The 13,559-nt window shown below is 36.5% G+C and overlaps 1 protein-coding gene across 1 annotated transcript in view; it reads left to right on the top strand.

Annotated features, from left to right (window-relative positions):
* Positions 1-12,279, top strand: part of ZNF654 (zinc finger protein 654) — a 37,561-nt gene extending 25,282 nt beyond the window's left edge. The window contains exons 7-9 of the mRNA XM_051627455.1: positions 3,876-4,017; positions 5,667-7,980; positions 8,342-12,279. Coding sequence (XP_051483415.1) covers positions 3,876-4,017; positions 5,667-7,980; positions 8,342-8,349 — 2,464 coding nt within the window. The 3' untranslated portion in view covers positions 8,350-12,279. The remainder of the gene's footprint in view (positions 1-3,875; positions 4,018-5,666; positions 7,981-8,341) is intronic.
* Positions 12,280-13,559: the final 1,280 nt, after the last annotated feature.

The following is a 13,559-nucleotide window of genomic DNA, read 5'->3' on the forward strand; positions in this document are numbered from 1 at the left end:
ATTATTATGACATACATTGATAACACAATCTATTGCCCATACCTAGTGGCATTTTTTCATCCAGTCTGTCCAGAAAAAGGTGGACCTGACTGTCCCCTTAGGGCAGATGAAGTAGTTCAAGCGAAGAGGTGTATAGTTTGCATGAGTGCAATGACCAGCTTTGGAGTGGAATCTGACTTTGCTGATTCCTGCCCAAATGCAGCATCTTCTGACTTCTTACTTACTAGAAAATTTGCAGGTGTAACTTAAGCGTATCAGTTACATGGTTAGTTTTGGGGTTCAGTCTTCTAAAAAATGCATTTTAAACATTGGAATTAAACCTGCTTTTTGTATCTTTTGCTGTAGTAGCACGTTAAACTTGCTCTTACCTGGTTGATCATTAAGTTTTGCATAATCCATTTTAAAAATTGCTATTCAAAACAAGATGTCTATATGTATGTTCTGACAAAGTGGATGTCAAAAATTAAATTCCAGAAAAGACTAAAAGTACTGCTTGGTATTTGCTTGTCAAGGAAGCCATTCTGGCATATTTTAGTATTTCAATCTTCTGTTGAGAGTATAGAATTTGAGGATCTTTGAAAGAGTTCAGAGCAGTTGTATCTGTGCTGCTAGAGCAGCTGTTTCCTTACAGATATTGAACTTAACAATTGCATACCCAACAACAGCATTCTGCATAATCCTTATTTGCTAATGTAAACTATAACAAAGCTTGTGAAGTCATGACCATATTAAAATTAAAATTTTTAAAGGAAGAGTAGTCAGGTTACATTAAACAATGTAGTAGATTTTTCTGTAGAGAAGATAACATTCAGGACAGCATAATCATCTTGCCTTTTTTGGAATTGAGGACCTTGCAGGTCTAGCAAAGGTCTAGCAGCAAACATAACTAGCACACATAAGTCATCAAAATAGATTAGAAGCTGTAAATAGCGTATTTGCTGCTGCTTCGTGTGAAGCAACCTATATGGAATCTTCAAGCTGAAATCATTAGCTCTCATAATATCTCACAGGAATATAAACTTAAAGCAGCTCTGTCACAAAACTCTTTCTGTTTTCATTGACCTTAAGAATAAATTCTAGATTCCGATGATCTAAATTATTTTGCTGCTGTGAAAGCCCACTTACAAATTCATCACAAAGCAAGCTGTGGTTACTCCTGCTAGAAATACCTATGTACAAGGTATTGGGAAGACATCAATCCATAATGATGTGATTAAAGACTTTCTGGTATCAAAAAGTGATGTTTTTTCAGGAAAACAGGAAAAAAATTGATGGAACAGATGTAGCAGAATGGGTTGCCTTCTCTGCCAGAAATGTTTTAAATGCTGTTTTGGCAGTTTTTAGGTGGTTCCTGTACAGTAAATTCAGTTAAGGAATTCTTCCCACACATTTGATCAGCCTTTGGCCTTTAGGTAATTTCTGTGAATTGAGTAACATTTTTGTAAAGTGAGCTATGCATACTTACTGAAAGATAGACTTTCTACTTATCACCAATATCAAAGGATTTAAATCTAGCTAAGGTAGGGCAGGCTTAACTATTGTCTTGTGTTGCTGATGGAGGCAGGCAATGATTTTGGTACTTTCCTGGTTGTTTCTGCTAAAGAGGTACTGAGTTCTGTGATATCACAGTAGCAATTTAAAATCCATCCCTGGAGACATGTAAAAAGACAGATGTGGTGCCAGGGCACAGGGTTTAGTAGTGGATGTGGCAGGGTTAAGGTAGTGGTTGGACTTGATGATCTTGAAGGTCTTTTCCAACCAGAATGATACTGTGATGCTGTGAAATGCCCCACATGTAAGCACAGGCCTCGGTGTGATCTAAGTTATACTATCCAAGAAGTAAATGTCATTCAGTACTATACTTCTATGCCATAATAATAAAGTAAATAGTAAACTACCCCTGCCGACGTTATCTCAAGTTTGTGCTGTGGTCAGTGACACAGAAATATTTCAATTAAGCTGGCTTCAGCATTAAAGTTGGTATGCAGAGCTTTTACGTGGTTGAAATAGAGTCCAACCAGCTCTCTAAAAATGCTTTAATCCTTAAAGATTATCAAAGTCAGAAACGTCCTTGAGAAGGAGAAGACTTCATGTCTACATAGAGGAATAAGACTGAAACACTATTTCATGTCAAGGGTCTAGTCAAAAGGTGGTTAAACTGATTTAACAGCTTGCTCTTCACCCATGGAGCTGTTTCTTCTGTTTTCAGTTTTCTCCAGTCCTATTTCAGCTCTTCCCTTGTGCCAGTTGTCAAACTTTCCTAAATAAATGGAAGCTACTTTAACCACTAATCTCTCAGAAGAATAGTTTGAGTTTTCTCAGATTCTCTGGGATTAATGTTGAAATGCCTTGCTCTGAGATTGTATGAGACAAAGGACAAAATAAGTTGTATTATTTAACTGCAGTAACATTTAACAGCAAAAATGTTGTCTTTTGTACTTCAGGTTGAGACTTACTGAATTTTTATTAATTGTTTGATGCAGGAAGACACTAGTTTCAAACATGTATGTGAAGTTTGCAAAGAGTTCAAGAATTTAGGTTTCCAGCCTGGTAAAGGCAGAGGTGAACAGCTTGTATCTTTGGTAAACTTCTAAGACTAATATTTTGTGGGTAGAGCTGCTTATAGAACTTCCTTTCCTTTGCTTCCCCCATATAAGCTTGATCTTTCTTTTGGCTTCACTTTTCTTGGGTTCTGAATGAAAGAGAAGAATCAAGTTCTTGTCTAGCTTTTAAGGTCAAGCAGAATTGTAGAACTCTCCTAAGCTTAAAAATGACGGTGTTCTGTCATAGGCTGTTCTGTCACTTCGTTCATGCAGGCAGGCACTGACCTCACTAGATGAGTTTTAGTCTCAAAAGGTTTGTCTGATTTTTATCTGGCGCAGACTAGAGACTTTGGAAGATCAGCAAAATATTTTGTCAGTAACTGGGTTTGTGTTTTCTGAGGCAGAAGGCTGGTGGAATCAAGAAGTATCTTCCTTTAGAAAATGAAAGTTGATTGGTCCCCTTTTCTTTCTAATGTTATGGTGGGATTTCTGCCTAAGTGTAACTGTATCTACTTCCTGTGTAAAATCTTTGTGCTGGAAAATTTTCTCTATTACCAGATTAAAGACCAGTTGTGCTTCTGAGTCTCTGAATCAAAGTGCATAGAACTCACAGGCTATAAATTTTAATTATCTATATTTTCTAGACTAAACACCTTATCTGTGTAGGAGCTCTGCTGCAGAGTCTAGCAGTCTATTCTTATGTTTCCTTGTGACAGTCAGAAATGCTATTTGACTGAAGGTCAGAGAGGGGTATAGATAGCTGTAGAGCCTGATACTTTCATGTAACTGCTACTGGCTAGAAAGACCAGTGATGACAGTAAAAATAAAGTGTTGTAATATGTATAATTGCAGAACATCAGTATTTTCTGCCAGTGAACTACATCAGAAGCTAGCTTTCTACAGTGCTCCCATTTTCTGTATTCAAATGCTTCTTTTCCCAAAGGACTGCTCATCCCTGTACTGCAAATAACTTAATCCCAAGAGCACAGAGAGCTTGCTGTTTAGCCTGACTTTTATTGCATGTGGTGTTAAGGGCTAGATACTGCAGCATCTGATTTTATTATGCAGGTCTCTGATACTAAGGTGAATACATTAATATTCTGTTGAATATTTAATTGGCTTAGTGATAGGAGATACCCTGAATGCTTTAACAAAGTAATTAAGTTGCGTTTTCCATTGCACACAGTTGTGGTTTTAATTAGATTGGTATTACATCCTCAGATATTATTTTAGTTACAGAATATGCAAATAGTTGTTCTTAGTAATGCATCATGCTTAGTGGTAAAGTTCTAAAACTCAATCTAATTGAAATATTTTGTTCTGTACTTTTAGGGACCTGATCTTCATTTGGAGTAAACTGCAGCTTAAATCCAACCCATCTAAACAAGTATTTGTTGACCAGTGCTACCAGCTTTTAAGAATTGCTACAAATGTCAGAGTAATTTTCCCTTTCATGAAAGTCATTAAGGATGAAGTAAGTTTGCTTTGTTTGTTTTACCCCAATCTCCATTCTTTCTCTAACTAGTTATGGGGAAAAGAAGTGATCTTTATATTGTGCAATGGACACTTTTTGTGGAAAGTCAAGAAGGGGTAGGGAAGGACACGGCCTGATCTTGAAAATTTTGTCACATTCCAGAATGTACTTTAATATTTTGATTGCCCTTGATCTGTTGTGTGTTTTTAAGATTCTTACTTTTTTTACTGATTTCTGAGTTTATCTTTGTGGTAAGTTTGAGGAATGTCATCCTTTATAAATAAGTGGAGGAATTAATAACAAATACATGGAGTAAATGTAAAAGATGAATTGGTTGTTGGTTTTTTTTCAGCCTGGCCCCTTAAGGAAATAGGACTGTGTAATGTCATTGTATCTGCCTTTCACCCTTGTTAAGTTCTGAGTCCTTTCACCAGAAGTGCTTTATGTAACATGAAGGAAAGTTTGGTTAAGATAGAGAGGACAGAATTTCACTTCAAAAAAGTGTGCAATGTGTGTAGAAGATGTTAATCTTATACTGCCCTGTACAGACATCTGCAAAAGATGTAACCTGCAATGCTTTGCACACAGGAATCTGAGTTGTTTCCAAACAAATGCTGGTTTTTATCATTAACCTGACTGATCAGAGCTCCTTCATAATCTATCCTCTAAATTAATTATACATTATTTTGTCATGGGTGCTGCTGTGTGGTTCTAAATGGAATGGTTGGATGCTGTAAAAGTCTTCCTCTCATTATGTATTCTTAAATACTCTGTTATATGAATAACTTTTGTTTGTATTTGCATCTGAATTACTGCAGTTTTAATAACCCACTATTTATGGAGCTTTGTATGTATTTGTTAACACACATTTAAATATAGATATATATTAATTCTTTCTAAACTTTCTGTAAATCTGTTTCCATTAATCTGCTACCTGTTGGGCAGTATGGTTATGATCATCCCTCTGAATTACATGTTCATGGCAGGACCCTCATCCTGAAGTGTGGAATAGGATTTCTACTCATTGGAAGGATAGTTCATTAATTCTGAGAAATCAAACCTTCTAGAATGCATGGCCCTTGGTTGTTATGGTTTTCCTCATGGTCATTGTCAAAAATAGAGTGCAGAATTATATAGCTTGTATTTTTATGCAATGCAAGTGAAATGAGTTAGAACCAGGACAAAAATCAGAGTAACTCTCTATAGTGTGAAACAGCCTAAGTAATGAAGAGGCAGATGGAATATACTGATAAATCAGGTAGGATTTGCTGCAGTCTTCTTTTATATCCCCAAATAATTAATTGTCTTTAACTATGGAACCTCACAGGGCTAAAAGTATCTGATGATCTGTTGATTGTAGCAGTCAATATAACTTTCTCAGTGCAAAACAGATGTTATTTTTGAACATTTTTCTGTCTGTATTTTATATAAAATGTACATGTCTTTATGTGAAGTTTACTAGCAGGATGCTTTCTGAACTCCTCACTGTATTGCAATTAGGTGAATATAAATACATTTGTCCATTGTTTATACCAGTTCTTTTTTTTCTTCTGTGGGTCTGGTGTTTTTTATTTTACTTTCAAACTGTAGCCTGCTGTAAGCCTGTAAGGTAAATACAATTATGTACATTCTTAATTTCCTTTCTGCAGGTTGGTGAAGATGGTCTTCAGATATGTGTTGAGATATGTGGATGTGCCCTACAGTTGGACCTCCGGGAAGATGCCAACATGAAAAGTCTTATTTATAAAGCAATTGCTCATTTTCTGCCAAATGACTTGGAGATCCTCAGAATTTGTGCTCTCTCCGTCTTTTTCCTTGAGCGCACCTTGGAATCTTACTACACTGTTGAACATTTATATAAATGTGCAGATGAAGAATACAATGAGTGCACTAGTTCTGTTCAAAACCGTGTACGTTTTGAACTGCTTCCAATTTTGAAAAAAGGTTTGTTTTTTGATCCTGAGTTTTGGAATTTCTTGATGATCAAGCAAAATTGTTTAGCGTTACTGGGGGATAAAGCCTTCATTGGCTCAAGTGAAAGTACACTGGAAGACTCCACTGCAAATACAGAGAAGATAACAGAGTATAGTGCTCTGAGTGAAGAACGTGTCTGTTTAACAGATGTAAGCAATGGGGAGCTTGAACCTGAAGACCTCTCTGAAACCCAGTCCAAAGGTAATGCCAAAAAGAACCATGAAGCTCTCGAGGCATCTGAAATGTCAGATCAAACTGTACCAAGGCACCGCTGTGTGATATGCAACAAGGAATTTCTTGGCGGTCACATTGTGAAACATGCACAAGCTCACCAAAAAAAGGGCAGTTTTTCCTGTGTACTTTGCACCAGAAAGTTCAGGCAAAAAGGACTTATGCTGAAGCACTTGAAGAATCATGTCAGGAAGATAGAAAGGCAACATCTTGCTGCAGTTCTTGAGGCTGGTCAGAAGGCTTCTGCTGTCAACGAACTAGAATGTTCTGACGTTTCTCTGTCTCTTGAAAATGGGAATTCTGATGGTTCCAAAGAAAATGAACCAGAGACTGCAAAAGCTCCCAGTGTTGACCAAGTGGTCCAAGTGGAGGAGGAGAATGCAGAACAAGTATTTGATGCAGTGGAAAACCATCTAAGTGATGAGGATGATGCAACTGAAAATAGTAGTGACAGCTGTTTTAATAATGTTCCTGATGCTTTAAGTACAGAAAGTTTGCCTGAAGGTGATGACAGCTCCAGTAAAGAGTCATCTATTCTGCATAAAGTGAATGGAGCTTTTTGTTCTCAAAAAGACATGGATGCTATGGATGAGGAAGGAAGCTTTAAGTGCCCTGCTAATGGTTGTGCTAGAGTGTTTAAAAAGATAAGGTTTCTCAACAAACATGCAAGAAAATCTCATCCAACTGATCTGAAGGTGCAACAGCATATAATGAAATGGAATAAAGGAAAATGCCGGTTCTGCCAGAGAAAATTTGCTGATTCCCAACATTTTATAGACCACCTGAAGAGGCATGTGTATCCAAATGTTTACTTTTGTTTACACTTCAATTGTAATCAGAGATTTAAGCTGTCAACTGAACTCGCAGAGCATACAAAAAGTCATAGCGTTTTTAAAGCTCAATGCAATTTTGCCGAGTGCTGTGAGCTATTTGAGGAACTTCCTTTGCTGTATGAACACGAGGCTCAGCATTATTTAAATAAAACACTAGAATGTTCAGAAGATGCAAGTGAAAAAGATTCTTCAGATGATCCTTCAGAACTTTGTAGTTACCAAGATGATGATGAATCTATTAATGAAAAGGAAACTGTAGATTTACCAATTCCAACTTGGAAATCAAGGAAGGATTCTACAGAACCAAAGACATATATTCAAAGTGTTGAGAAGAAAACAAATAATGTCATTCATAATGGAAATGAAAGTTCATCTGAGGGTAGTGCTACAGTTTTAACTGTGATAGACCAAAAGACACCTGCGTTACAGCCAAATTCTGAAAACTGTAATGTTTTTAGTGACCAATTAGTCAATGGGCACAGCGACCTAAATCAGACATCAAAGTCATCAGAAATACCCTTGGACAGAGTGGCAGGTGAAACAAGGACAGAAAATGGTTCAATGTTACCAGTTTTACAGAATTGTCATGATGTACCACCAAATAATGCTGCTGCCTCGCAATTACCTTCTAAACCAAATCAGCCAACAGAGAATACTTCATATGGTGTCATCTTAACAAAACCGTATGTTAGACCATTGCCTCCGAGTTACCTTGATGAACGATACATTAGCATGCCAAAACGCAGAAAAATTTTGGCTGATAAAGTAGATGCTCATTCTGAACAAGATGAATTTTGTAGCAAATCAACAGAAAGATTTAGATGTGGCAACTGCTTGACCATCTACTGTAATTCAGAAGCACTTGAGGCTCACCTTGCACAAAAGAAGTGTCAGACGCTCTTTGGATTTGATTCAGATGATGAAAGTAAGTCTTGCTGTCCGCCTGGGTTGGTTTGTCTGGAGGTGAACACCAACCAGAAATGGTCCTTAAGAACAGGCAACCTGATGGAACAGATAAGGCAGACATGCTATCTAAATAATTGTGTAGTGTGCTAGAATTTAGACAAGTGACAATACTGGGCTAAATTTGAAGTTCAAATTGGACATGCTGTTTAGAATAAGAAAGTGTTGCTGAGAATTGGTAGGCAACTCTAACGGAAAAGGCTTCTCATAAAACAGAAGGGGGGTATGCATGTTTGAAACTAAATATTAAGCAGTGTTCTAGATTAAAGAACGGTTTACATTGGTTAGTCTTCATTGTGATCCCAATGCATTCTCTTTTACAGGTGCCTGATTCAGACTTGTGGGAAAATGTATCAAAAGAGGAGTGGTGTAAGAAAACACTACATGGAGAAGCATCAGTTGGTTTCCCAGTTGGCCTTAATCATAAAGCAGTCTCAAATTACTAAAGAAAAACATGACCTTGATAAAGACAAAGCACATTTTCAAGACAAAACTCACAGAGGAATAATAGGAGCTCTGCAGGTCTTGAGTCCAGAAAGGTTGCTACAAAATCCCCAAAGTACCAGTTATCTGAAAAGCCACATTCATTCCATGTGTGTGATTGAAGCTTAGCAGCACAGTCTTTCTAGCATGAAAGTTTAAGGAAAATAAGCATACAGCTGAGCAGGCAGAATAAGAAGAGGTGTTTATGGAAATAAACCCAGCCAATTCTGAAATCTGCTGTAGTAGGAAAATGTGTGGTTAAAGGGTATCCATCCATGCACCTGGGAAGGAATCATTCAATAAGGTGTTACTTTATTATAATATGGAAAAGAAACACGTAGAGGAACTATGCATTATTTTATTTTTTACATTTGAGTATATGATTCCATAACCTGTTCAAAAGCATGGAGCTCATTTAATAAATTTCTACTCAGAGTTTAGCAAGAGGAATGTAGAAAGAAATCTTAAGGTAGATGGAATGCTCAGATAGCCAATAACTTGAAGTACAGAGCATGCAAGGAGAATTGAGATGATGTGATACTGTGAAGGTTATGCTCAGTGGAAATCAGATGCATGCAAGAGAAGCCCTTTGCAAGGCTATGGTAAACATGTATGTTAAGAGGGTCCTATAAAACATTGTTCTAGGTGTGGCAAGACTAATACAAACAGTACATGCATGGATTGTGTGGACATTAACAGAACTATATTAAAACAAATACAGAATGAGAAGGGGGTTAACCTTGCATTATTGGGCAGAGTTAAACTAAGTTTATGCAAATACAGAGGTCCTTCAGCTGTTGGTATGACTGAAAAGAACTTGTGAGTTAACTTCCTGTTTAAAATTTCTTTTTAAAGGCAGACAAAAAGCAGAACACATGTTGAATTGGAAAAACAAACAAACAAAAAAACCCACAAAAAATACCAGGAACAACCTGTATCACGTATGTGATATTGCCTCATGGTGGTAGGTCAAAACTCAGTACTGTAACTGCTTATTTACTGTCTAGAGAAAGGAAGAAAATATGTATCATCCTTAAGACACATTACAGCCCTATCTAGTATCTAGCCCTATTTCTTGAAAAGATCTCCTTCCCCAGAAGTCAGTGAAGGAATTAAGACTTAAGTGTTAAGCACTTTATCCAAAGTTCACTGTTCATAGAAACAATCAGAATGTGAAGATAGGAGATTTGAGTCATTCAGCTGTAGATGTAACATTGAAGTACATGACATTTGGAAACGAAAAAGATGCTGTTACGGTATTTTGTCTTCCCACAGAGGGGTGACAAACATGCACATTGTCTAATTATTGTGCTGATTTATGCTTTAATTTTTCTTGTACTCTCTTGCCACCTAAAAATGTTTTATATGGGATCCTACTCAATAGGCATAGCTGAAAATTTTAATGTGATTGTAGGCATGGAAGGTATAGTGAAAACTGGTGTGTACAGGTGGAGTCATCACAGAAATGTAGGACAGCAAAGACTAACTGTTCCTGCTCAGCTAGTTTGCTTACTGAATAGTTCATCTCACTACATGTATGGCATAATAAAATGATCAACTTGCTTAACTCAACAGCTATGTAAAAACTAATGAATAAAAAACCAACGGGTACTTAAAAGATCTGTTAATTGTAGCAGTGGCTCACACTTGCAAACCTAAGGGTTTCATTGTAAAATAGGCTGTTAAGTAGTTCAGGAACTTATTAATAGCTCAGTAATTCCTCTGCTAATAATCCTTTGTGAAATTAAACAGATACTTGCATTAATTCTCCTTCCTTTTTGCCTTCTGAGAGGTAAAAAAGAACACAAATTCAACATCGTATGCTTTTGGATTCCATAACATTTTTGCCTTACTTTTGGGTTGGATTAACGTCAAAGGTTATAAAATTATGATCACAGGTATGTGTGCATTACATTAATACTGATGACTGGCCCACTTTCAGAGGTTTGTTTGACATTTGAGGCACCAAAGAATTATTTTTTGCAGTTGCAAAAAAACTGATTTAAGGCATCATTCATTATATATGCATATATACACACATTTTATATATATATATATCTTTACATATAGAAATACATTAAAAGTTTTAAACATAAAATTAATGGGGACCTTATCAACCAAATGCACTTTCACATTTTTTTTGCTTTCAAGTTACCAACCAATCTTTAAGGGACCCAGTTACTATCTTGAATGTTCCCAGGCTCCCCTTTCTTTGTTTAACATTGCTAATCTAGTTAAATTTGCTTAAATGTACTTGGAAAACAAAATGTTAAAGTATTACAGTTTTAAAAATCTAAAAACATATGACAAAAATTGTTTGTGTAAAGCCTTTTAAATGTACCATTAATCTTTGGTGCTTTTTTGCCTTTTCCTGGAGCTCCATGTTGTTTGAAGATGCTTTAAAAACAGTGAGACTTGTGTTTTCTTTGGTTTAAAGTGTGTAGATAAATGCATCTGTGTACATGCATAAACTGTGACCATAATTTTTTGTACCTGCATTAAACTAATTTTTGTTCAAAGATACTTTTCTTGGACACCACCATTTGTTTATACCATGTATTGAGTATATACACTTCAGAGAACTGGAAAACAGAATTCTTACCTAGGTGAACATTAGCATTACCTAACCACATATCACAAATATGCTAAACTCACTTAAAGTAGCAAGCGGGTGGTAACATTTTTTGTTTAAGTAATGATTTTCTCTTGAGAGAACATTGCATTTTCTTTAAACTACATACTGATACCTGTGGGTATTTTCAGATAGTTGCAGTATTAATCGATTTTAATTAGGAGTAAAAAGAAACTTGTAATGTGTAGGGGATAATTCTACATTCTTCAGTATGTTGAGTGTTACCCTATACTAAACTGGAAGAGGCTCCAAATCTAGAATTTAAAGCTTTTTTTATGGTTGATTTTTTATTATTATTTTCCCCAGGCATTAAGCATTTTATGATATAATTGGAAATACGTCTTCTTCAAGATCTGCCCCTTTGATTCAATAAATACTGAAGTACATGTGTAATACAAGCATGCAAGTATCTTAAAGCTGTCTGAAGTTATACATGAGCTTAGGAGCTTTGTTGGATCAAAGTTTGTGCATTTCATTGCTGATAATCGTATTCTAATAACATTTCTCCAGGTCGTTGTAACTTGGGTTTAGACTTGCCTTTTAAGACTGTCTATTCTAACCCTATCGCAGTTCACTGTAAAGGTCATGTAAGCTCTAATTTTCCAAGAGTTGCCGCTTGGTAGGCACCTTGCACAAAAAAAAAAGACATGCTGAAAGTGGTCATATCTGTGGGGAAAGGTCACTGGTACTTTGGTTATTTAGCCATATTCATTAAACTATATAAATTGTATAGTTTGGATAATTTATAACATTAAACTTTGTGATTTTAATATCACATTGAAGGTTTGGCTGTACTCATTTCTTTTTTATTGTTTAACACCGATGCTATGGACAAAAGACTCAAAGGGGGTGGTAGTGTTACTATTTTCTTAATTTATTTGGTACTGTATAACACCTTTCTGATTAAATGCAGTGTATGCATTTTGGGACTCTTAATTTGTAAAAGCTGTTACAGGTTCAGCAAGAAAGGAAATTTGTGCTTCCTTGTTGAATGTTAAATTATTTTACTTTGCATTTTATATAAGAGTACAAATTAAAACTGAGCCATCAAACTGCAATAAATCAATAGTAGTGTTTCATTTTAAAACTTTTTTGTACTGTACATAGATTTGTTCAATAAAACATTGTCTTTGTTGTTGATAGAAATTGATCTTGTCTTTTGGGGAATCAGTCTGAAAATACCGCTGCCTTGTTTATAGTTATCCTGTTATGTTTGGTATATGATTGTTGCACAGCACCTGTGTAATGCTGCCTGCTCCTGATGTTCCATGTCTGTGGATATTTGGATTTAAATAAGCTACATCCATTGAAGTATATCCAATACCCAGGATTAGCAAGGAAATTAGAACTCCTGTCTCTTACCCTCACCCCTTTCTTTCCTTCTAGCTGATTAACTACCTGCTCTGGTAAATTTGGGATCTCTTAGTTAAATAAGTCTTGAAAAAGTCATAGTAAAGATTCTTTACAAATACATAACTGCTGAAGAGAGAAGCATGCCTGTGTGTGAGGGAGAGGAATGGCTTTTTGGTCATCAGTCTGAGACTCCAGCAGAGCACAGCTACTCCAAAAAAGCTTTCACCAGCATTTGAACCTTAGACATTCAGCCATCCACTCCTGAGAGTTGGTTCTAACCATCTTCAAAACACTGGCAACTTCAAGATCATTTATTTAAATAGTTGGCTACATGCACTGGAAACAAGACTGTAGTTAGTGCTCATACCTATGTAATTTATGAGTGTCATGTATTGTTCAGGTGATACGCTCCCTGATAAAGGGAACTGATCAGAACACAAGGGGAAATGGGAATCTGCTCCATGATCAGCCAGATCTTTGGACAGTACAGGCCTGTGAAGTTTCCAACCTGGCAACGTATGGCTTGTGTAGTGGTTTTTAACATGCATGTGGAGAATGGTGTACATCTGGCAGGGCAGAGATGGAGGTAGAAGTGGTTGGAAGGAGTACATTAAAGCTTGCAAGTGAAAGTTGTATATGGTACTTAAAGAAGCCTATAGACCCATGTTCATTTTAATGGCTTGTATAGTGTTTACTCCAATGAAACAACTATTTGAAATACAGTGGATATTAACCATTTGAAGCAATTGTGTAGGGCTTGAAAGCCAAACCTGGTGCCACAAACAGGTCTAGATGCAGCGGTTTTAAGACACCTCTGCTTCTGGTTGTTTCTTTCTCCAGCATAAAATTGTTCTCCAGCAGCCCTGCATTACAGGTACCAAATGCTGGCCCAGACCTCTTAGGAATATTGGTTGGCACTAACCTATGGAGCTGAGCTTCAGTTGTTGCACTTCACGAGTTTGTTTTCTCCTTGTGCTGCTAATAGAGATAGTAACCCCTAGTGTAATACACTAGTTGCATTTGCATGGTTTAGTCTTCTCTATTGAATGCTGTAGTCCAGAGATAAAGACAGT

Source organism: Apus apus, chromosome 1 (assembly GCF_020740795.1).
Source record: "Apus apus isolate bApuApu2 chromosome 1, bApuApu2.pri.cur, whole genome shotgun sequence".
NCBI classification, from domain to species: Eukaryota; Metazoa; Chordata; class Aves; order Apodiformes; family Apodidae; genus Apus; species Apus apus.